This window comes from Natator depressus, chromosome 18 (genome assembly GCF_965152275.1).
Source record: "Natator depressus isolate rNatDep1 chromosome 18, rNatDep2.hap1, whole genome shotgun sequence".
Lineage (NCBI taxonomy): Eukaryota > Metazoa > Chordata > Testudines > Cheloniidae > Natator > Natator depressus.
The window spans coordinates 4,321,700-4,346,924 of NC_134251.1; the positions used below are offsets into that span (position 1 = coordinate 4,321,700).

General features: G+C 46.1%; 1 protein-coding gene across 2 annotated transcripts in view; it reads left to right on the forward strand.

The window, feature by feature from the left end:
- Positions 1-25,225, forward strand: part of ZBTB40 (zinc finger and BTB domain containing 40) — a 75,070-nt gene that overhangs the window by 42,594 nt on the left and 7,251 nt on the right. Inside the window, exons 6-16 of one of the 2 annotated variants that reach the window (XM_074975135.1) lie at positions 1,301-1,493; positions 6,109-6,245; positions 6,742-6,940; positions 8,418-8,551; positions 12,124-12,292; positions 16,087-16,503; positions 17,165-17,371; positions 19,495-19,659; positions 20,283-20,497; positions 21,280-21,442; positions 22,729-22,815. In XM_074975135.1, the coding sequence (XP_074831236.1) occupies positions 1,301-1,493; positions 6,109-6,245; positions 6,742-6,940; positions 8,418-8,551; positions 12,124-12,292; positions 16,087-16,503; positions 17,165-17,371; positions 19,495-19,659; positions 20,283-20,497; positions 21,280-21,442; positions 22,729-22,815 (2,086 nt within the window). The remainder of the gene's footprint in view (positions 1-1,300; positions 1,494-6,108; positions 6,246-6,741; positions 6,941-8,417; positions 8,552-12,123; positions 12,293-16,086; positions 16,504-17,164; positions 17,372-19,494; positions 19,660-20,282; positions 20,498-21,279; positions 21,443-22,728; positions 22,816-25,225) is intronic. The other variant, XM_074975136.1, reaches the window with a different exon arrangement.

A 25,225-nucleotide genomic window follows, 5' to 3' on the forward strand; every position in this document is an offset into this window, starting at 1 on the left:
GCAAAAAAAGAAAAAAGTGAAAAAACAAACAAAAAAAACTAAAACCAAAAAAATTTTTTAAAGGAAATTTATTTTGAATAAATCAACAATCTTTTTGGAACCTGCAGAATGAAAATAACATTGAAATTCTTTGTCAAAAATGTTTTTTCCATTTTTTGACCAACTCTAAGTGCCAGGTTCAGTGGGAAAACATAATCCTACTGGGGGGAGGGATAGCTCAGTGGTTTGAGCATTGGCCTGCTAAACCTAGGGTTGTGAGTTCAATCCTTGAGGGGGGCCACTTAGGGATCTGGGGCAAAATTTGGCGATTGGTCCTGCTTTGAGCAGGGGGTTGGACTAGATGACCTCCTGAGGTCCCTTCCAACCCTGATATTCTATGATTCTATGATCTGACCTTGTGCATAGAGGGAGGTCAATAAACTACATATACCTATGTGACGGGTTCCCTGAGGTGCCATCTGGAACTGGGTGCCACTGAGCAGTCTGTGCCACCAACTGGGGCTCCCTCTCATACTGTGATGCTGTGACAAGCTGCAAACCTTTCCAGGTACTGCACTTACACAACAGCAGTAGAGAGACTCCAGCCAATTCCCCCCAGCTTCCCAGCCTGACGCCCCAGGGCTGTACCATCTTGCCCTGGTCAGAAGCCTGAACAATGTAAATTTATTACTCAGTCTGCCACTTCTACAAAGGAAAGTGGACGTCCACCAGCCCTTACAATCTGAGCGGATTTCCCAAGCTCTTCAACCAAAAAGCACTGTTTTAGGTAATATATAAAACAGGTTTATTAACTATAGAAAGACAGATTGTAAGTGATTATAAATAATAAAGCGTACAGATCAAAGTTGGTTACATAAGAAATAAAAGTAAAATTGCAATCTGAGTTCTATAAACTAGACAGGATTTGAATCAAGCAGTGTCTCACCCTGATAGATAATGCAAACAGATCTTCCATACACAGGTTGGAAGTCTCTTTCAGCCTGAGACCACCCTCCCCCGTTCAGTCTTTGTCCTCCAGACGTGTTTCTTCACAACCTATTTTTCTGGTTGACAAATGTCAGTCACATATAGTGTGCTTAGAAACCAAAGTTACAGGCACCTTATAAATACTTCAAAGTATGATGTGAAATACAGCTGAAGCAATGGATACAGTAGGTGCAATACTAGAAAAAGTGTAAAAAGATTATACAAAACTAATAGAGCATTGTGTAATCTTATGCCATTTTAGGCCATCTTGAGTCATTCAGACATAAAAGTCATTAAGAATTTCTCATAACTGGTTGTTTGCTTGTTCCTTCAGGTGATTCTGGATTGCTGTGAAGGCAGCTCCCACGGGGAGGCAATGGAGAGTCTGCTCAGGAAGGTGGTGGAAGAGAAGACCCTGAAAGCTGAGAGCTTGGTAAAACTCCTTGGGGCTGTAAAAGCATCATTCCCTGATCTGCACCTTCTGCTAGACAATTTGGTGGCAGCAGCAGTTGTGTCTGATGGCACAGGTATTAATGGATTTAGCTCAACAAAGAAAAGCTAAGGGGTGACTTGATCACAGTCTATAAGTACCTATATGGGGAGCAAATATTTGATAATGGCCTCTGCAATCTGTCAGAGAAGGGTATAACACAATCCAGTGCCTGGAAGTTGAAGCTAGACAAAATGAGACTGGAATAAGATGTAAATTTTTAACAGTGAGGGAATTAGCCATTGGAACAATTTACCAAGGCAAATTCTCATCACTGGCAATTTTTAACTCAAGATTGGATGTTATCCTAGAAGATCTGCTCTAGGAATTATTGTGGGGCAGTTCTGTGGCTTGTGTTACACAGGAGATCAGACTGGATGATCACAGTGGTCCCTTCTTCCCTTAGAATCCATGAGTCTGTGAAGTCTTCAAAGTGTTCAGATAATGGCCAGAAAGTTTGGATGTTTGTCTGGACTTCAGTGCACTTCTGAAAGCTTACTTTTATAAAAGCAGAAATGGAGACTATTTTCACAAAACACCAGATGAGTGAAAGAACAATGGGATAAGAGGACCTTGCCAGTGACAATGGTCTGTCCCTCCCCAGGCCCATGTTATGATACAGAGCAAGTGTTACCATATGCAAGCCCATAACTGCTTCTTGGTGAAATTTAAATCTAATGATTTAAAGCTAATCTGTTAAATAAAAGAGTGTTTCTGTCCAGTATCTAATTACAAATAAGCTTTTTAGTTAATCACATGAACATAACAGCACTGGTATCTGCGACAAACCTAGGGTTGCATACAGTGTTCCTTTTATAGGCAGAATTGCCAAACTCCACTGTTCGATGCACTGATGTGTTAGTGGCATATTTGGCTGCTGGTACAGGTGCCCCCTTATGTGAGAAAAGCAGATACCAAAATCTCGCAGATACCAAAGCATTCAAGCACAAACATCGCCTTTCATGCCCAGTATTTCATGTTAGCCAATCTCACCGCTGAGGGAAATGAGTCTCTCTCCAGAGCTCAGGATGTGACTAGCTTTCTTTTAGAAGGCTGGTTTTGAGTGCCTTTCCCCATGGCTTGGGACTCCTGTGGAGAATGTGGGCTAGATTTTCAGTTTGTGTATATCGATGGAAATCAGATGCCAGCTGAGAATCTGACCCACTAAATTCCACAGGAGTCTCTTTGGTTCTGCAGAGCATATAAGCCCTACAGTCTCCCAGAGCTGATGGGTGTCCCTGAGATCTTTCTCAGGATCTTACAAGGTTTTATCAGAGAGCTAGATATAATTTACAGGACTAAGGAGAGAACCAGAGGTGGAGAGTGGGCAAAGCTATAACCTCTGCAGCAGATGGGCCACTTAAACAGTTACACCTTCCACATCATGAATGACCATATGAAATATAGGTTCCCACACTGAACCCAGGCCTTCCCTTGGAGCTCTTTCCGTTAGTGGCTGCAATCCTGCAGCGTTTAGTTGGCATTTATACAGTTTGTTTTGTAAATTTATAATGTAGCCCTATGAAAATCCAGCTCTAATAATCTAATCTAGAACTGGTGTTTGGCCTTACCCAGGAGGGTCCCACAGATGTGTCATAGAGTAAGTTAAAAGGGAGGGGCTTTCCTGTGTCACAGGTACATGTCGATATAGTAACATGGGAGAGTCAGTAGTTCTTTCCCAGGGACAGGACATAGGGCTGTCACATAGACTGGCACTGTTACTGTGTTTAAGCATCAGTGTGTGGTAGTAATGAGACCTTTGAAGCAGTCCCTATGTGATGGCTGCTGCTGGAGTCCTTGAGTCTGCATTAATATCTGTTGAATGCAAAGTCCTTGAGTAATTGTGCTGCTGTGTTTTGCCACAGCTGCAGTTTGGAGTAGGTTGCTGGGCAGTGTCAAAGTGTAATTGCAGCTTGAGACCACGAAAGTATGGATCACCACAGCATTGGGGAGAAAAGAGTGTAACTCCCAAATAACCACTATGAATGCATTTGTAGTCATTTCTGTGAAACATTTCAGGCTCCAAGGCATTCGATCCCACACAGGAGACCCTGGCAGATGCCTACCTCCAGTGTGCCCAGTGCAGCCCCTATTCTGGCTCCTCTATAACCTCCTGCTGAGGTTCTGGTTGCACCTTCTCTATTTAGGCACTCCCTGTCCATGGCTGCACTGAGTCACTGCACCTCCTCCTCAGCAATGTTCCATCTAATTTCTTAGATCCATGTGTGGAATGAATTTTGTTATGTGCACCAATATGGAGGAGATGTGTGGCGGGGTGGGGTCGAGGGGTTCAGAGTGTGGGAGGGGGCTCAAGGTGCGGCAGAGGGTTGGGGTACAATGGGGTAAGGGAATTGGGGTACAGGAGGGGGCTCAGGGCTAGGGCAGAGGGTTGGGGTGTAGGGGGGGCGAGGGCAGTGGCTGGGGTTGAAGGCTCTGGGGGGGGCAGGGATGAGGGGTTTGGGATGCAGGTTGCAGTGGGGAGAGAGGACTTCCCCCAGTCCTCTCTTGCTGCAGCAGCTCAGGGCTGGGGGAAGGGTGCCTCTCCTCGGCCACAGCAGCTCTGTTTTTTGAGCTCTGAGGACCATTCCTCATTTGAGTGGGGTTGGACCTTCTGTCCTATGTGGGCCTAGGTCCTCCGTCCTGGACTTCAAATAGGCCAGCATCTTTCATCAGTGCTGAAGCCACTTAAAAATTAAAAACTAAATTGAAATGCAGTGAAATGTAAATGAAAGTTTAATAGAAAGCAAATTTGTGCTCATAATACCAAGAAATCCCTCTGTGACAAACATTCCAGGCAGACAGTTTGCCTCATCATTTGTTGAGCACCATTGCTTCCCTTGAAACATCAGACTCCGAATGCGGTTAATTATCTAATGATAATACTCATTCCAGGGAGGAGCATTCCTTCATTACATGAGTTGCATATTCTGGAATTGAAATTGGAATAAATAGAAGCACAGTTCTTTACCATGGAAGTAAAGAGCAAGGGAGAGTCCACTGATACCGCACTGCACTGTGTGTCAAATTGAACAGCTCTGGATTTGGTAGAGTATTACTGTGATGTGAAATGTACCTTATTGCTATGGACAGAGTTTAAGTGACTCATACTAAGTGTGCTTGCATTTTCAGGGCTAGACATGATTACAAGATTTGGAATCAATTCTAAGAATTAATGTTTGTTTAATGAAATCTTAAACATTAAATATGAGAAAAAAACCTACTAGTTCTTAGCCCAGCTCCCTGCTCAGTGCAGGATTGTTCCTTACAGCTCCAGGATGCTACATTTAAAGCTAGATTGGGCAATGAGGCTTTCACCGCTTCCCTTGGGAGACCAGGCCACTGTCTCATTTAATTCACTGGCAGGAAGTTTTTTCTGATGTTCACTCTGAATCTTCCTTTTCTTAATTTCATCCATTAATTCCCATTGCCCCCTTTCACCACCCTAAAGAGTTGTGCTCTCTCTTTACAGTGTGTACATTTCCAATTCTTTGAGACTCTCTATCTATTCCCCAAAAGCCCAATAGCTCTGTAATTGTAACTCATTCCTTCCTTCAGCATCTGAATCTCATTGGTGCTCTTTCCTGATTCACTCAAGTTTTCAACTACGTTCTGGTGTTGCTGTGCCTACAGTGGAATGTGGCATTCTAGGTTCCTCATTTCTCAGGTCTTCAGAAGAGGCATTGGGGTTTTTTTGTTTGTTTGTTTTTTGGCTGCTCTTTTGTAATCCACAATTTGCTTTACTTTCCCCTAAATATTCTCATCAAAGATAACCCCGCCTACCCAGACCCAGATTATCTTGGCCATGTGGTTGTTTGGGAAATGGTGTAGTGTATTTAATATATTACTTGTACGCACCTGAAGAGTTACTCACAGTCTGTGACTTATAGACCATAGGCGCCCTCAATGTAACGACAACTAAAAGTCAGCAATGGAACCTTCTAACTACAGGGGAATCGAAAGGAGAAACTGTGAAGGATCGTCTCACAATATTGTCTTCATATGCTGGACTATAAGGTCTGTTTAAGAAGCTGAGCCTTTGATCTTCTGAACTAGGCGGACTGTGACTGATGCTTTGAATAGACTAGGAATATCTATCTGCAGCCAGGAGACTTATGTGTATACACACACTGTACAGTTTATAATGTCTCCTTTTATATGGATAAGTTTAGAGCTCAGACAACTGAATGGCTAATAGCCTTTGGCTAGACCTCACTAAAGGGCAGGTGGACACTGCAAACTTCTGTTACACAGCTCAGCCAGTGCAGTGCACCTCACACCTGCTGCCATCCATTCCTTCTGATCCCCGGGGCTCTGCCAGTGGCACTCCATTCTGACTGGAGTATCTACCTCTGATATTCATAGCACAGTACTACCAAGACACCTCAGACCTGTCCTGCAACCCCCTGGCCTCCAAGGCTCTTGTGAGGAGAATCTGTGCTTCCTTCAGTTTTCAGTTTACAGATCATTAGTGATTAGAACTGAAACCTATTTTTTCCTTGCATCCTGTGCTTGGATTTGGACCCAGGTCTCCCAAATGAAAGGCTACTGCAGTAACCTAGTGTGCCAGTGTGGTCCCCTATCTGCTTTATCCCCTTAGCTCTGAGCATCAGAAAGGCACAACATATTGAACTGTTGTTTTCATTTGCATTCAGCCAGAAGGACCCCAGAGGATTATGGGACCCAATTACTGAAACGATACCAAGAAAACTTTGCAGAGCTCTTCATGGACACACAGATGCTGCTGCGAGGGATCTCAGCTGCACAAAACTTAGCTCCTGGAGAAAGAGAGGTGAGAGGATTGTCTGTCTTCATATTTGACTAGAGTATGGTGTCCTAAACCCTGATTTGTATGTGGAAGGCTAAGGAGGACCTGATTATTTCATTCATCAGTGCAACCCGGTGTGGGTTTTTTTACTGCAGAAGTTGGGTTAATGTCTTGTTAGCTTTCACCAGGTGCGGCAAAACACAGCAAAAGATGGATTCATGGAGCTAAAAGTTGCCAAATAGCAACTACTCGCTCCACAGCCAAGGGAATGGCCTCAGTTTCTCTTGGTACTGGCATGTCTCATCGCACACTAGTACTCCTGTAAGTACCCAGTCTGGCTGCACATTAGCTGCTGCATGGCTCAAGCATTTTGGTCACGTGACACATGTTCCTGGTATAGGTCTCAGCAGGGCAGTATCAAAATGAGAGTCCAGATCTCCAGCAGGCAGATGGGTAGTTGGCTAGTCTGTGGCAGATGCATAGAAGTTCCTCTTAGTGTCTTGGTGCCTGTTTCTTGAAGGTAATGGAACAGATTGTGAAGAGGGAGACTGACTCGAGTGGTTTCAGCTCACTCGTATCTGCAGCACTGGAAGAACAAACTGTGTCGGTGACTGCCGTTTGGCAGCTGCTACTGGCAGTGCGAGAGGCAGAGCTTCCTCTGAACCTGCTCATTGAGGAAATCCGGAAGGAACCCGATGCAGAGTTTTTCTTCCAAACAGGTAGTGATGTTGTATTCTGGACAAAGATGCTTTCCTTCTAGATCCCACCAGATCCTCCCTGAGGTGCCTTTCTCATTGTTCCCACCCATCCTTCTCCCCCTCATCCCCGCAGACATCGGAAATGGATTATCTACAGAGCCTCCCTCCCGCAGTCAACAACAAATCTCACTCAGTCTACTTTCCTCCTATGCTTTAGAGGTGCTTTCCTCTCAGATCCCACCAGATCTTCTCACTTCCTGCACTCCCCCCTGCTGCAGATGTAGAGATGTACAACAGTTCTCACCCCAATCCTGTGAAGTGGTGACTAAATGCTTCAGAGTTCAGATAAGCATCTAGAGGTTTGGCTGTGTGTCTGAATCCCTTGGGTCTTCCCCCAACTTGGCTGGAAAAATGGTGAAAGCCATCTTTCTTGTATGACTTCCAGCACACACTCTTTATAGTTGGAGCCGTAAACACCAGAACAACAGCTTTTCATGTGGTGTTATGCATTGCTAGAATTGTGTAGCATATTGCTCATTGAAATGAGAAATAAGGGGACACAGCAGGACTGGAGAACTGATATTTACTAAACTCTTTCAAACAACGCAGCATTTGTCTCTAGAAATCAGCAAAGCTTTTGAGGCCTGGGGAGGGTGTTTGTCTTTCCCTGACTCAGTTCCCCCTCCCTGGTGTCCTGCCAGGTAACGAAAATGCAAGTGTGTCACCTCCCTGCACCTGGTTAGCACTTTCAGTAAAAAACTGATTTTGAAAGAATTCAAGAGGTACCATCAAACTGAAACCCTATCAGTTTGAAAACATAAGCTAATGGTAACTCCAAGGCCACAGCTGATACAGGTCCACTGCCTGACCCTCTAGAACTTATTTCTGCCTCAGAGTTTCCCTGCCAACTATAATTACATTTTTCTACTTTAAAATGCTTTTCTTTCCCCACTTACTGAATAATAATCTCACACAAACGAGAGTGGCGCTCAGCTGGCTGACTCGCAATGTTGGGAAAGAGTGAAGCTGACTGTACACAAACTGCTGTTAAATGCACCAGGTAAACACACTGGAAAAACTAGAGAAAATATATTTATCCTCTAATTTGTTCCACTACAGCAATCTTGGGCACTGCTGGTTACAAAAGCAGGCAGGATGCACTCAAAGAGAAGTGTGATGATTGTTTAAGTTGACTGTGTTTCTTTAAAGAAATTCCTTCAAAAGAATCACGAAACCTGTTCTTCTCACCCCACGCTCCAAAGTGGACAAGCATTGAACACTGTTACTCCTGCTTTATTTCTAATTGGATTTGTTGTTGAATGGTGTTTTCACAGCCATAACTAATGCCACCAAAGTCTTCACCTTAGTCCTTGACCCTCCCCCAGCTCTCAAAGGGAAGCCTTCCCACTGAGGGGAGGTGCCCCTGTCTGAAATGGGGTGAATAGAGATAAGAGCCTGCAGGAACCCCCTCCATTCTTAATATATTCTTTTCCTTCAGTGGCCACCAGTGAAAGTACAGCCATCGAGATAATACTGAGACACAGCAAGCTGATCACGGAGGCCATCAAGCAGAGAGCTGGACTGGAGGGCTTGGCTCCAGGAGAAGTGGGCCTCACAGAGGCAGTGAAAGAGGTACTGATGGGGTGGTAAGGTGGCCCACAGCTGTCCTCTGCTTTAATGCAATGTACATTCCATGATATTGACGGCTCCTAGCTTGAAATGTTCCATCCTGGTTCAAGTTGAAACCACTTAGATCAGAGTAGAACATGGCATACTGGCATCTGTGTTCTCGGAGCTACCCTTCTCTGAGAATGAGGGGTTGACAGACATTTTATGCAAGGTATGCATGCAGCTCTGGCTCCTGGAAGTTACCAATAGGCCCTCATTTGAGCAAAATGTGGGTGCCCTGCTGTACAGTACCAGCTCATTTCTGCAAAGTGGCATAGATGCCTTAGGGAAAGCACAGCTGTCAACTAGCATGGTGTGGACTGTCCTGTAGGTCAGCAGCCTCCAGACTGCCTGTCAAACAAGTGAAGTATTCATAGGGGACATGCTGAGAATGATATGGCTGTTGCTATGACTTGGTGGATTTTAGCTGTCTTGTAATGTTGGCGAGCCCACCTTGGCATTCACCTCTAGGAAAGGGAGACTAGGCCACATCGAGCCTGTAGAACTAAAAGAGGCAAAAGCATCTGCTGGGCTCCTCAGTGGCTGGCTGGCGGGTGAAATTTATTCACAGAGCAGCCTTCAGCTGATCAGCTCTGCTCTTCTAATTGATGTTGCAGCCTCTCTGAGGATTTGGTGTTATTTAGACTGACTGTAAATATTTGTTAAAATGGAAAGCTCTCTCAAGCCTTGACCTGATGCAAACTCCCTAGTAACATCCTCAACTCTTCCCATGCTGTTGCTTATCTCATACACAGTTAATGCTTCTATGGCCAAGAAGAGCTACAGTGGGTATAGTACCATGGGATCAGGATTGAAGGGGAGGGAAACACCCAAAGGCCATCGAAATGATGACTTTAATGTCCTATAAATCACAGCACATCAGTGCTATCTCCCAATGAAAGGCTGGAGTTACCAGTTAGCTAACAATGTCATTACCCTCAAGGAAAGCGAGCTATTGGGGATTGAAATGGTCCCCACTTCCTTGGAGCAGCAGTGCTAGTTTGGCTCAGTCCAAAAGCAGCAAATTGAAATCATGTAACCTTTTCTTTTTTCAAATCCCCAGAAGCCCTTTCAGCTGGTGCAGAGTTATAAACTAAGTAAAACACAATATCTGACAAAGGAAAGTCAGCAATAGAGGAGGTTTTGGAACAAATTAATAAATTTAACAGTAATAAGTCACCAGGACCAGATGGTATTCACCCAAAAGTTTTGAAGGAACTCAAATATGAAATTGCAAAACTACTAACTGTGGTATGTAACCTATCATTGAAATCAGCCTCTGTTTCAGATGACTGGAGGATAGCTAATGTAACACCTATTTTTAAAAAAGGCTTCAGGGGCAATCCTGGCAATTACAGGCCAGGGAGCCTGACTTCTGTACCAGACAAATTGATTAAAACGATAGTAAAGAACAGAATTATTGGATGCGCCGATGAACACAATATGTGGGAAAGAGGGAACATGGCTTTTGTAAAGGGAAATCATGCTTCACCAATCTATTAGAATTATTTGAGGGAGTCAACAAGCATGTACATAAGGCTGATACAGTGGATGTAGTGTACTTTGATTTTCAGAAAGCCTTTGACAAGGACCCTCACCAAAGGCTCTTAAGCAAAGTAAGCCGTCATGGGATAAGAGGGAAGGTTTGGATCAGTAACTGGTTAAAAAATAGGAAGCCAAGAGTAGAAATAAATGGGCAGTTTTCACAATGAAGAGAGGTAAATAGCAGGGTATTCCAAGGATCATAGAATCATAGAATATCAGGGTTGGAAGGGATCTCAGGAGGTCATCTAGTCCCACTAATCAATCCCCAACTAAATCATCCCAGCCAGGGCTTTGTCAAGCCTGATCTTAAAAACCTCCAAGGAAGGAGATTCCACCACCTCCCTAGGTAACGCATTCCAGTGCTTCACCACCCTCATAGTGAAAAAGTTTTTCCTAATATCCAACCTAAACCTCCCCCACTGCAACTTGAGACCATTACTCCTTGTTCTGTCATCTACTACCACTGAGAACAGTCTAGCTCCATCCTCTTTGGAACCCCCTTTCAGATAGTTGAAAGCAGCTATCAAATCCCCCCTCATTCTTCTCTTCCGCAGACTAAACAATCCCAGTTCCCTCAGCCTCTCCTCAGAAGTCACGTGTTCCAGTCCCCTAATCATTTTTGTTGCCCTCCGCTGGATGCTTTCCAATTTCTTCACATCCTTCTTGTGGCGTGGGGCCCAAAACTGGACACAGTACTCCAGATGGGGCCTCACCAATGTCGAATAGAGGGGAACGATCACATCCCTCGATCTGCTGGCAATGCCCCTACTTATACATCCCAAAATGCCATTGGCCTTCTTGGCAACAAGGATCTGTACTGACACATGCTATTCAGCATATTCATAAATGATGTGGAAAAAGGGCTGAACAAAATTTGCAGACAATACTAAAGTACTGAAGATAGTTAAGTCCAAAGCTGACTGGAAAGAGTTACAAAGGGATCTCACTTGACTGGGTGACAAAATGGCAGATGAAATTCAGTGTTGGAAAGTGCAAAGTAATTGGAAAAAAATAATCCAAACTATACGTACGAAATGATGGGGTCTAACTTAGCTGTTACCACTCAAGAAAGCAATCTTGGAGTCATCGTGGATAGTTCTCTAAAAACGTCTGCTCAATATGCAGCGACAGTCAAAAAAGCGAACACTGTTCGGAACCATTAGGAAAGGGATAGATAATAAGAAAGAAAACATAATAATGCCACTGTATAAATTCATGGTACACACACATCTTGAATATTGTGTGCAGTTCTTGTTGTCTCGCCTCAAAAAAGATAAATTAGAATTGGAAAAGCAGAGAAGGGCTATGAAAACGATGAGGGGTGCGGAACAGCTTCCATAGGAGGAAAGATTAAAAAGACTGGGACTGCTCATTTCAGAAAAGAGACGACTGAGGGATCTGATAGAAGTCTATAAAATCACGAATGGTCTGGAGAAAGGGTTGTTATTTCAAGTATTCTTTACCCCTTCACATAACACAACTTAGGGTCACTGAATGAAATGAATAGGCAGCAGGTTTAAAACAAACAAGAGAAGGTACTTCTTCACACAACTCACTGTCATGCTGTAGAACTTGTTGCCTGGAGATGTTGTGAAGGCCAAAAGTATAACTGGGTTCAAAAAAGAATTACAGAAGTTCATGCATGATAGGTCCATTGATGGCTATTAGCCAAGATGGTCAGGGATACAACCCCATGCTCTGTGCATCCCCAAATTTCCAGTTTCCCGAAGCTGGGACTGGATGACCGGATGGATCACTCAAAATTGGCCTGGATTGTTCATTCCCTCTGAAGTATCTGGCGCTTGCCGCTGTCAGAAATGAGTTACTGGGCTAGATGGACCAGTATGACTGTTCTTATGTTCTGAGCTCTGTGGCGAAAGGCATGTTCTTCTGTTTCTCATACAGGGGTCTAAACCAAGCTAAAGCAATTACAGGAATGAAAAAAACATCGTCTGCCATGTGACTACTTCTTCTCTCTTGTGTTTCTTTAGCTACTGAGTATTTCTTCTCAGAAGGAGAGTTCAGAGGCCTCCTTGAAAGCAGCTCTGAGCGCTGCACAGGAGAAGTCTGTACCTGCCGTCAAGATCTGTCAGCTGTTATGCACTGTTCATGAGTCTTTCCCAGGCCTACAACCAGTGATGCAGGAGCTGGGGCATGTGGGTAAGAAACCTGCAGGTACCACTCCAGTTCGCTTACACCAGTCTCTGGTAATTGGAGCTGTGTGTGGTTTAATGTGGGATCACAGCATGGAATTGTTGCCTGCCCAACCCCTGTATTGTACTATTAGAATGGGGCATTCACTAAAGGTGTGCTTGGGATTCTAGTGGATTCATGCATGTCCCCTAGTACTAGGAAATGTACTGTAAGGTCATTCCTACATTAGCAGGGACATGGATTGGTTGGCTTAATAGGTGTTGACCATCTCTAACTTCAGTGATTCACCCACTACCTTTATATGTGATTTCATGGGCTAGGCTTTTGCTCAGGAAACACTCAGGCTGTTTGTTAGCTGCATTGCATGTTCACTAGTTTACTTTCATGTGGAGCTATCTCAGCCCTGGCTGTTCACATGATACTGGATCCATGTAGGTTTCTGTGTTCATATTGTAAATATATTAGCCATCTCATAGGTTGACCTAAGATAACGGTATTGTCCAGCACAAGTCTGTAGTGACATTACAACCCTATAGCACAAGGACTATGCAGTTTAGTGGTTGTTTGAACATTCAGGCTGTTTTTCCCAGTGTATTCTTAATTTGGCCCTATTGTACGTATGCTTACCCTCTAGTTCCATTGATTCAAAGTGACCAGGCTGCATACAGCCAGAATGATCATGGTAGTGCCAGCATGGCTGAGGCTGTTCTGATTCTCAGACCCATCCAAACTCCAATACAGATATGATATCTCAAACAGATGGACAGATCCTCCATCCAGATTCACATTCCCTGTCTGTCATAGCCTGGATACTGGTTGGCATACATCAGCACAGAGAATCTGTTCAACTGAGATACAAAATGTTCTCCTCCACAGTAGAAAGGACTCTGAGACTTACTCTGCCAAGTGTAAAAGATTCACTATCTCGACACAATAATGCCAGTTATTGCCATCTCTGCTTCTGATACCAGGCATCCTGCAGTCCTACTGTCATTGATAAGCTCTCTGAGAGTCCACCTAGCAACCATCTCACCTTTCCACCCTACAGTTCAGGGGTATTCCACCTTTTCAGACCCTACGGTGACTAGGTGTTCCTAAAAGGCCGTATGAGGGTATAGCCTCCAGACAGAAAACTTTCCCCTGCTAGGGATCTAATTATTATGCTGGCAGGGCTATGGGCCCACCTTCTGAGCCACCAGCTCTATGTTTCCTGTTTCGTCTTTCTACCAGAACAGATGTTCTAGTAGCAATAACATCAGAAGGTAAGGATGATAAAAGTACTAATGACAGGGCCCCCACATGTGTTTTTTAATAATGACAAGGGTGTCCTCAAGACCTCATCCAAAATTTATACCGAACATAGTTTCTGACTTCCACCTAAACCAGGTTATACATGACCTGTGTTTTCCCCAAAACCACATTCAAACAAAGGCAAACCTAAGTGTCACACCCTAGCTGTTCGCAGAGTGCTCCTTTCACACTGATAAAACTAAGGCATTGAGGGTATTCCCCAGTCTGTTCATAGCTTATGCAGATGAAAGGTCAGGCCATTTCAACACAGAGACTTCCTAACTGGATTTCTACTTATTCTTAGCCCACATAGACCCACCAGTGAGAGTGACAGTGCGCTCTGCTAGAGCACATGCAGCTTCTGTTGCTTCTTTGAGCAGTGTTCTGACACTAGAAATATGTCCAGCAGCAACCAGCTTTACTAAATAGTGGAAGCATCAAGATCTGATGCTCATTTTGGTTGGTCTATCCTGTAATCATTGTTGAGGTATCTGGGTGTGGGGTTGCTCAGAGCACCTCAGAAAACAGGGGGGTTTCCTGCTTAGCTTACAGCAATGGTGGCTCTTTGAGATGTGTTGTTCACATCTATTCCAGTGTTTGGTGCAATCGAATTCAGCACCTGTTGGCCAAAGGTGGCTGTTGGGGGACTAAGTGTCCTGGTGCTCCCAACCAAGGGCATAAAGGGCAGGGTGACCCCACCTGCCCCTCAGTTCCTTCACCTGTGCAGAGTCCAGGCTTAGTCAGACCTCGCAGTAGCAGGAAGAAGGGCAGGTTATGGAATATATTTGAACAACCAGTCTTGAGGAACTACAGTTCCTGTAATTTGAGTAATCATTTCTTCTTCATTGGGTGCTTGTCTATATACATTCCACTGCTGATGTCTCACAAGCAGTGACCTAGATTACAGGAGGTGGGTTCTACGAGTCTTCCTTACGCACCTGCCTCATATACACATCCTGTGCATTCTTCGGGTAGTTTATGTACTATAAGAAGTATTGCAGCTCAATGGCAAGTTCAATTCAGGGGGTGAAATCCTGGTCACAATGAAGTCAATGGCAAAACTCCCACTGACTTCAGTAGGGTCAGGATTTTCACCCAGGATGCCGTATCAGTCAGCCAGGGCCTGGGAACATCTTAAGTCCCAAGTTCCTTGCTGCTCATATCTTAGAGAATGTTCTCTGTAGCATATCCAAAAGAGTGTGTATTGTCTAATCACAAAAACCTATTTAAGGTGCTGAAGGCTACAGGGAGCCTCAATGCTGTGAGTGGGAAAAGCTTCCTGTGCTGGTGTCAGGGGAGTAGATTTGGTCTGTGGGAGGGGAGTAGAGTGGAACTTTAGTGGGGCTGAAATGGAAGAGGTGAGATATGGATGGTGCTGTCTTGGCAAAGGAGGGTGAACTGGAGGCTCGTCTTAGAGTTTATTTTACACTCTCTACATTTTCAGTATGCCACAGAGTGACATCTTTAGGTTTCAGAGTTAATGATGCATTAAAATACATGGGTATTTAACATCCCTCAGCTGTTTTTCAGGCTGCCTACAAACTCAGGGTGACAACGCTGCATTGGTTACACTCAGTTTACATTTGCAAGGTTTGCTCCATAACCACAAAAGTTAGAAACATACTTTCAAAAATGCAGCCTGGAGTTCCTGAGAACCGTGCTGTGGCAAGGGGTGAATTCTGCACTAGTTTCCATGGCCACAGATTTGCAGAATTCTACCTATAATGAAGAAGCCAAATAACTGTTTATATTTGTATTGCCTCCCCCACACCGATTACCACGGGGGGGGAGGGGGGTTCCTGTAGGCTGGAGTCTGGTGTACATTTTCCAATTTGTGCCTTTTGGGATTGTGCTGTTGCTGGGGCTTGAAAAATTGTTAGAATCTCTGGAAAGGGGGCACTAATGAGTGATTTTAAATCCAGTAGCGGTCTTCCCAGAAGAGCATGAAGCACCATTAACCCAGAGCGTTAATGTGTCCTCTTAGAAACAGGCTATGATGGAGAGGGATTCCTGGGATTTACCCTGTTCAATTACGGGATCTGTATTCACTTTAAATGGAAAATTCAATGCTGCCTTATCTCTGGTGCCACTAGAGTGCCATCATAACAAAGGCCTCAAACCTGCAAATCTTTACCCACACAGTAATTTCACTCATGTGAGTAGGAGGCAGTTTCAGAAGTGCTGAGTTCCCTGCAGCTCTGGTTATTCTCATTGGTGCTGAAATGAGAGTTGAGTTCTTTTGAAATTCTGCCCAGGTGCTCTGTCGCTTTATCCAACCCTCTGTAGATATTGGCATTTTTGACAGAGAAATTCAGGCCTGATGCTCCACTTCCTTGCACCTGATATTGTCATTGCGACCTTCACAAAGTGAATGTGAAGTGCTGCCATTCGGATGTGACCATGTTCTGCACACATTCAGGCATCCATTCACACCTCTTAGTAGGCATGGGGTGAGGAAGGCCAGAACCTGGAATTGTCAGTAAGCACTGAAATGGGAGTTGTGCACACAGGGCTCCTGACCGAGGGAAGTGGGGAGAAGGCTGGAATCAGGAAATGGAAGGTGAACAGTGAATCCCAGATTGAAGCTATGGACAAGGAGGAGGAGAAGGCTGGAGGTGCAAGCGCCAAGGAGCAGAAGGAGCCCCAAGAGAAAGCTCCCTCCAAGAAGAACTTTGTCTGCAAGGCCTGTGATAAGAGCTTCCATTTCTACTGCCGTCTGAAGGTGCACATAAAGCGGTGTCGTGTGGCCAAGGGGAAGCAAGTGCAGTGTAAAGAGTGCAGTGAGATCAAGACCTCCAAGAAGGAGCTGGAAAAGCATCAGCTGGAAGCCCATGGAGGGCCTGGAGCTGCAGGGACAGCGAAAAAGAAGAAGAAGCGGCTCCCAGTGACATGTGACATCTGTGGAAGAGAATTTGCTCATGCCTCAGGTAGGGTTAGACCTGGGAGAGATTCCACAAGCAGCAGGGGAAGAGGTGCTTAGATACCAGGGTAATGGCCATGTTGACAACACATTAGATAGCCTGAAATCAGAGCCCCTTCCCTCACTTATGCACTGGGGACTCTAGGGGAGATTGAGAAGCCCTGAACTGCACCGTGGAGAGGGGAATGCAGTTCAATTCATTTCACCTGCCCTGCTGATTGCCCCAGCTTCTTGCGTGATTGTTTTTTCCACCATTGCATGAAGCTTATGTTGGAAAAGTGGGGCTGCTGGCAATTTAAAAGGCCTCCAGAAATAATTGCACTGCAAGATGGCCTGTTCAGTTCTTCAGCTGGTGGTAAGAAAAGGGCCAAAGCTTCTCAGTGCTCTGGATTCTTTTTCCCCTTACCCCAAGCCTCCCTGCTCTCAGCGTGGTGGATGGGGTAACACCGCTCTATGGGCAGAAGGAGTTCACTGCCATGTCATTCTTTCCTCTTATCAGCAAGTGGCAGCTAGGGAAGCAGTTTGGGGCTGCTGGCTGCTAAGAAAATCAGCTCCTTGGATGTGAAGTTAGGCAGTCACCTGGTGTCAGGGCTGGGATGGGGTATTGCTTTTGTACAAAATACCTTTGTGCCGGGCATTAACTGCTGCCCTTGGTCTCCTACCCCCAGGAATGCAGTACCATAAGCTGACGGAGCACTTTGACGAGAAGCCCTTCTCCTGTGAAGAGTGTGGTGCCAAGTTTGCGGCCAACTCCACCCTGAAGAACCATCTGCGACTGCACACCGGAGACCGCCCCTTCATGTGCAAGCACTGCCTCATGACCTTCACACAGGCCTCCGCCCTGGCCTATCACACGAAGAAGAAGCACTCTGAGGGTGAGCCTGCTGGAGTCATTGTGTCCCTGTTGTGCCCCAGGGCCTGTGTGCCTTTGTGTATGCTTAGAGGAGGAGCATGGCCTGGCAGTTAAAGCACAGGGCCGCACTATAGGTGCCCTGGTTGCAGAATGGGATATTAGTATTTACATATGTGAGGGGTCATGGCTTCATCCATCCACGCCTGGCTACCTCTACTGCTCCTGCCTTGCTGGTGGGTTGTTCCCTCAGCCTCCCTTGTAATGGCTCCTCTGCTTTTGTCCTTGGCTGGTGCCTGTCTCCCTGACTGCCTGCCTTTCTCTAACCTTATCTGCTGACAATGGTTTCAGCTACTCACATTAGCAGTTGATGCAGATCATTCCCCAGCTCCAGCTGCCTCTAACATCACCCTGTCACTGCCCAGCTGCCATCTCACTCTGTCTCTGAAACAGACCTTCCTGTGTTCCCTCTCTCTGCCTTTGTTCTCTGTGTCCACTGCCCTTCCTGTCTTCTGGGCCCACAGCTCCAGTGTCTATTGACTCCTCCCCTCAGCCCTACATTGAGTCCTTCGATGAATCAATGCTTCTCCCTGTCTGGTAAACCTGCCCTTTCCTCTCCATCCCCACTGCTGAAACCCCAATCCCCACGTGGGTCATCTCTTGCCTTGATTATTGCTGGCTTTCCTGCTTCTCTAGTCTGTCCCAGCCACAGCTGTGAAACTCCTCTGACCTCAGTACCCACTTCTGGAATCCCTGGGTTGGCATTCTGACTTCTACAGTCTCCCATACAAGCTCCAAGACCTTGCCTGGAAGGCAGCACATACTGTTGTCCCCACCTAGTCCCTGTCTCTTTCTCCTCCCCCATTGCCCCCACCCCCCATTCTCGTCCCAGGCCTCTGCCCCTCTCTTCCCCCTTTGTCTCTTCCTCCTGTTCTGAGCTTTATACCTTCTAAGCACTGCCATCTCTGCCTGGAACAACCCTGCTGTCCTTGCCTGCCTGATGCCCTCTCTGCCTCCAATCTCACTGTTTCAAACACGATTGAATTCATGGAAGTTCTATGGCCCATGCTTTGCAGGAGGTCAGACTAGTATAGTTGTCTCTTCTGGCCTCATCTATGAAAGCAGCCTGCCTTCCCCTCTTCTCTGCAATAGATTTTCCCATGGTACATTTTGATAACAAATCCAAACACAACACATTTCCATTTTGGTTTTCGAAAACTGAAAAAGTTCCTGCTTTTTAAAAAAAAAAAAAAAAAAAAATTATTCCTTTTTTCTCTGTCTCTCTTCTTAAAACAAACAAACAAACAAAAAGCTTCCTTCCTCTTTTTCCCTTCTGGAAAAAAGGTACAAAAAGTAGGAAATGGGGAGAAGGTGAGGGGAACCCCCAAAATCAAAACCCATTTTTGGAAGGTTTTGAAAAATTAAATTAAATGAAAAAATTTTGCTTCATTTTAATTTTTGTCACTGAAAAATATAAAAATCAAACTGTTTTTCCAAAACATTTAAATTTCAAGGAAATTGCACTTTAGATCGGAAAATGTTTCAGTAGAAATATTCCACCTCACTCTACTCATCAATGCTTCCTACATCCTCCCTCACAGAATCATAGAATCATAGGACTGGAAGGGACCTCGAGCAGTCATCTAATCCAGTCCCCTGCATTCATGGCAGGACTAAGTATTTTCGAGGCCATCCCTGACAGACTGCTGCCTTGGGTGTGTTTCCTTTTCTCGTGGAAGCCTGTAAGCTCCTCTGAGCAGAGAACGTGTTGCTGTGTTTGTAAAGCACATTGCAAACTTGTGGCACAGCATAGATGTTTTACGGTAATAAATCTGTGTCTATAGAACAGCTAGTAGTTAAACGGTCTGCATTGTAGCTGCATGTATGTTATTATCTGTGTTTATAGTCAGAGAGAGCTCACCTTTTGCACACAAGGTTTTGTGGTTCTGATGCCAGCGTCTTTGGGAAGGACTGCTTTTGTCTGGAAGTTTGTGTTGGAACCGACACCTTGCTCACATGAGAGCTTTTGTGTTCCGTAACCTCCGGCCTCCTTTCCTGAGAAGTGAGCTTATGATGTCCAGAAATCCTGTCCCCCTTGTCAGAGCCAGCTGGAGAAGTTCCAGCCTCTGATCTCTGCTCTCACTGCAGGGAAGATGTATGCCTGCCAGTACTGTGATGCGGTATTCGCCCAGTCCATTGAGCTGTCTCGTCATGTGAGGACTCACACCGGAGATAAGCCATATGTCTGCAGGGAGTGTGGGAAAGGATTCAGGCAGGCTAATGGGCTCTCCATCCATCTGCGCACCTTCCACAGTGAGTATCTGAGCCCTGCCATGCCTCAAATAGAGTCCTTCCCATAAGGCAGAACAGAGCTGTTGGAGCTCCTTAAACAAATGGCCATCAGAATGTGACTGAGAGGCAGAGATGAAGGGGCAAAGCCATGTTCAAGTGCTTGATGTTCCAGACCACAGCAGTCCTTGCTCTGCCAGGCAATGCGAGGGGCAGTCCTGGTGTCCTGGAGCTTCATGGGCGCTATGAAGGACTGCAGTCTGGTCTTTCACTGGTGCTTCCATGGTGGTACTTTCCCTCCTGGAAAGGAAAAGGCTGTTAAGCTTTACATGGTGGAGGTAGGGGTGGGATCTTCTCAAGGAAACAACAGCACTGTCTAACAACACAGGCCAAGGGAAAGTGGGGCTCCAAAGAACCAACTGGGAATCTTCATCACTGTAAGTGACGGGGGAAGAAAGAGGGGAATAGTACTTACCTGCAAAGATCCTAAAACTCAAATGTTTGCTATTGCCTGGAAATAACTAGCATTTCTTTTCCTCTCTTGCTCCCCTCTTTCTTCTGCCTCTTCTCATTTCTTTTCTTCTTGATCTGTCTGTCTTCCTCTCTCCTCCCCATCCCTGCTTTTCACCACCTCTTTGTGGGAGCAGATATTGAGGATCCGTATGATTGTAAGAAATGTCGGATGAGCTTCCCCACCCTGCAGGAGCATCGCAAGCACATTCATGAGGCCCACTCCAGGGAGTACCATCCCTGCACTACCTGTGGGAAAGTCTTCAGTGCTCCATCCCTCCTGGAGCGCCACATGGTGACCCATGTTGGAGGGAAGCCATTCAGCTGTGAGATTTGTGACAAAGCCTATCAGGTGGGCTGGGCTCAGTGCACATGTTACCCCAACATCCCAAGTACCCTAATGCACGTGTTATCCCATCCCTCCAGCATACCCCATTGCATGTTGCTTTTCAGAGAAACCACTCACCGACAGCGTGCAATTAGACACTCACACAGGGCAATGCCTCCATTGCAAAAGGAACAAGACGACTCGTTGTTCAGAGCAGGGTTAGTCTTGTGACCAGTAGAAAGAAGGGAGGCATACAAACAAGGACAATAGAAATCTGTAGGCTCTGAAAATGTGCCAGTTGCAAAGATTTAGATAAATTCCTGCCCTGGACTCCCCAGAATCTGAGCTTTGGCTTCAATATAAAGTTTCTAGCCTTCTTGGCTGCTAAGAGCCGTTAGAATAGAATTCCCCATTTTGCAAATGGCTCCCTAGTGAAGCAGCAGATATGAAAATTTAGCGCCAAATGGGCCTGTAGTGAGGAAGATGGGAGAGAATGAATAGTGCTGGGCTTTTCAGAGGCTGTGGGATGAATTTTGTTAGTAGAGCTCACATGCTTTCTAAGCCCCACTCAGGATGCTATACTGCTGATGTAAATGAGTTACAGTAACACAAGCGAAGTATCAACTGTGTTGAGTGGCACAGGGTGGGTTGGGATCAGATCAGATGAGCAGTACAGTTTGCTGTGTCTCTTCCCACGGCGCACAGCTGCTGTATCCATGTGGCCTTATGACCACAGCCTGTTGCTGTCACATTACCCTGTGGAACAGCTTTGCCATTGTAACATGGTTTGCTTTATGTCTTTACAGCAATTGTCAGGGTTATGGTATCACAACCGGACCCATCACCCTGATGTCTTTGCAGCTCAGAATCACCGCTCTTCCAAGTTCTCCTCACTGCAGTGCAGCTCCTGTGATAAAACCTTCTCCAGCACTACTGCTCACAAGAAGCACGTCAAGGCAGAACATGCAGGTAAGAATCCAGCACTGTGTGCTCTGGGGAGCCAGTGCTGTGGAGTTCGAAGTGAGCTGCATGAATAGCCCTAGCCTGGCAGGATTGTGCACAGCAGTCTCCTGAGACAGCACTAAAATTCACTATATCCCATCAAACCAGTCTCCTCCAGTGAGTCCCCTCTCTAGGAATATCTACACTATAATTAAACACCCGCAGCTGGCCCGTGTTAGCTAATTCAGGCTTGCAGGGCTCGGGTTACAGGACTGTTTAATTGCAGTGTAGTCAACAGTGTGCCCTTGTTGCCAAGAAGGCCAATGGCATTTTGGGATGTATAAGTAGGGGCATAGCGAGCAGATCGAGGGACGTGATCGTTCCCCTCTATTCGACACTGGTGAGACCTCATCTGGAGTACTGTGTCCAGTTTTGGGCCCCACACTACAAGAAGGATGTGGATAAATTGGAGAGAGTCCAGCGAAGGGCAACAAAAATGATTAGGGGTCTAGAGCACATGACTTATGAAGAGAGGCTGAGGGAGCTGGGATTGTTTAGTCTGCAGAAGAGAAGAATGAGGGGGGATTTGATAGCTGCTTTCAACTACCTGAGAGGTGGTTCCAAAGAGGATGGTTCTAGACTATTCTCAGTGGTAGAAGATGACAGGACAAGGAGTAATGGTCTCAAGTTGCAATGGGGGAGGTTTAGATTGGATATTAGGAAAAACTTTTTCACTAAGAGGGTGGTGAAACACTGGAATGCGTTACCTAGGGAGGTGGTAGAATCTCCTTCCTTAGAGGTTTTTAAGGTCAGGCTTGACAAAGCCCTGGCTGGGATGATTTAACTGGGAATTGGTCCTGCTTCAAGCAGGGGGTTGGACTAGATGACCTTCTGGGGTCCCTTCCAACCCTGATATTCTATGATTCTATGATTTGGGCTTGGGCTGGAGCTAGGGCTCTAGGACCTCATGAGCAGGGAGGGTCCCAGAGCCTGGGCTCCAGATCAGGTCTGGACATCTACACCACAGTTAAACAGCTCCACAGCCCGGGCCCAAGTCAGCTGACACAGGCAAGCCGTGGATGTTTAATTGCAGTGTAGACATACCCTCTGTGTGATTAACTAGTTCTGTAACAACTTCCCTTTGCTAAGTCATCTCTCCTAAGATGCTTCTTGTTACTGTAGTGAGATGGGCTCTTGCTGCCATGGCCCCTTGAGAAATGGCATGTGTCTAGGTCGGGAGCCCTGGTCCAGAGTGACTGTCTGATCTGGAAGGAACTTTGAGCCCACACCTCTCCCCATGCTCTTCTTTTCAGATGTGAAGTTCCATGAGTGTGAGAAGTGTAATGAGCTTTTCCCCACGCTGGCTCTGCTGCAGGTCCATGTCAAGTGCAGGCACTCAGGTCTTTTTTTATTGTTATTTGTATTCCCATAGCACCTAGGGAACCTGTGTCATGGACCAGGCCCCCATTGTGCTAGGTACTGTACAAACCCAGAACAAATAGCCCTTGCCCCAGAGCGCTTGCAATCTGAATATAAGACAACAGATGGCTACTGAACAGAAGGGGGAGTACAAGGAAACAGTCAGACACTACTGGTCAGCACCAGCAGACTCAGCTCACCAGCAGCCTAACTGTTGTCAAGTGTTTTGTAGGCATCATGGCAAAGGAGAGTTTGAAGGAGGGATGTGAAGAAGGCTAATGAAGTGGCTTTGTTGGTGTTTATGGGGAGCGCCTCCCAGACATGAGGGGCAGTGTAGGAGAAAGCACAAAGGTTCTTGTTTGAAAATTTAACAAGTGGGTGATGGAGGCTAGCATCACGAGCCAATCAGAGGTGGGAATCAACATCTCAATAGTGAATGAGAGATGATAGGTAGAGTGGGGATAGGCTGTGAAGGGTCTCGAAAGTGAATACAAATAGCTTATGTATGGTACGGTAGAGAAGAGGGAGCCCGTGGAGGGACGCAAAGGCAGGGGGGATGTCATGGTCCGTGCAGCGAGCTCAGAGAATGATCCTTGCAGCAGCATTCTGAATGGATATGAGTGAGGCAAGGTTGCCTTTGTCAAGGCCCAAGAGAGAAGCATGTTGCAGTAATCAAGACATGAGATGAGAGCCCGGAGGAGAGATGTAGCTGTGTGGATGGATAGGAAAGGCCGTATCTTAAGGATGTGATGGAAGAAGAATCTGCAAGATTTAGACATAGCTTGGATGTGAGGCCCTAGAGAGCATTCCAAGTCACAGATGATGCCCAAGTTATGGGCCTGTGTGACAAGCTTGGTTGGGTAGTTGTCCACAGTGATCAAGAAAGGAGGTAGGGGAAAGGTTTGGAGGGCTGGGGAGATTAAGAGCTCTGTTTTTGCCATGTTGAGCCTCAGTTAATGGCTAGACATCCATAAGGAGATGTAAGAGAGGCAGGCCGAGATTTTAGTTAGGACAGAAGGAGACAGGTCTGGAGTAGTGAAGTAGATCTGTGAGCCCTCAGCATAGAGATGGTAGTTGAATTTGTGTTTGCAGATGAGATTATCCACAGATGAGGTGTAAAGGGAGAGGAGAAGGGGATAAAGACAGAGCCTTGTGATAGCACCACAGACAGCTGGGGTGGGGTATGAGGAGGATCCTCCTAGGACATGCTGAAGGAGGAATTAGAGAAGTACAAGGAGAACCAGGAGAGGACAGTCAGGGAAGCCAAGGGAGAACATGATTTCAAGAAGAGTAGCATGGTCAGTGGTGTCAAAGGTGACTGGCAGGTCAGGGAGGATGAGGATAGAGGACTGGTTCTGAGATTTGGCTAAAAGGGGGACACTGGAGACTTTGATGAGAGCAGTTTCAGTAGAGCTGAAGGGGAGGAAGCTACTGTGGAGAGGTTCTGGAATGGAGTTCCACTTTTCCAGTTCCATACAGTGATCGTAGAGAGCAAAGAGGGAGATGGGGCACTAGTTTGTGAGGTAGGTGCGGTCAAGGGTGTGTTTTTAAGATGGGAGAAACTAAAGCATGTTTGTCTTGTGAGGGGAACGAGAGAGGAGAGTGAGAGTTTAAGGAAAAGAATAAGGGAGGGTGTGAGGGAGATCAGGAAATGGGATGGAGTCACTGGGGCAAGTGGAGGGGTTGGAGGAGGAGAGCAGATGAGAAACTTCTGTGTCTGTGAGCAGAGGAGGAGAATGTTGTAGGTGGGGAGGCGGGAAGGGAAGGCAAGCTGAGGGGAGGGGGAAGGTCACTGTCATATTTTGTCAATTTTCTCATGGAAGAAATCAGCAAGTTCCCGTGTAGAAAGAGAAGTGGAGGCAGGACGAGGCGGGAGGAATGAGTCAAAGGTGACAGAAAACGCAGCTGGGATAGAGGACATGGTGTTCAGTTAGGTTGGAGAAGGAATGTGTTTAGCTAGGAAGATGGCGGAACTGACGGAGGAGAGAACAAATATGTAGTGGAGGAAGTCACTTTGGTTGCAGGAATTTGACCCAAGACAGGCTGGAGCAGGAGTGGAGGAAGCAGATGTTGGGGGTGAGCTGGGGCTGAGCGTTGTGAAGGCAGATCTTGCAATGGTCTTTTTAAATCAAAATCGGAAGTTTTTTCTAAGTGATCTGCTCTAGTTCAAACAGGAATTAATTCAGGGCAGTTCCTATGGCCTGTGTTGTGCAGGAGATCAGACTGCCTGATCACAGTGGTCCCTTCTGGCCCTATGTTCTATGAATGTATGAGTTGAGATTGGAGAGGAAGGCTGGTGGATCGTAGATGACAGCAGCATGGCAGGGGAGAGGAGAGAAGGGTCGGATGCAGGACTGCTCAAATGAGGAGGAGTGAGGAGGGAGAGGCTGG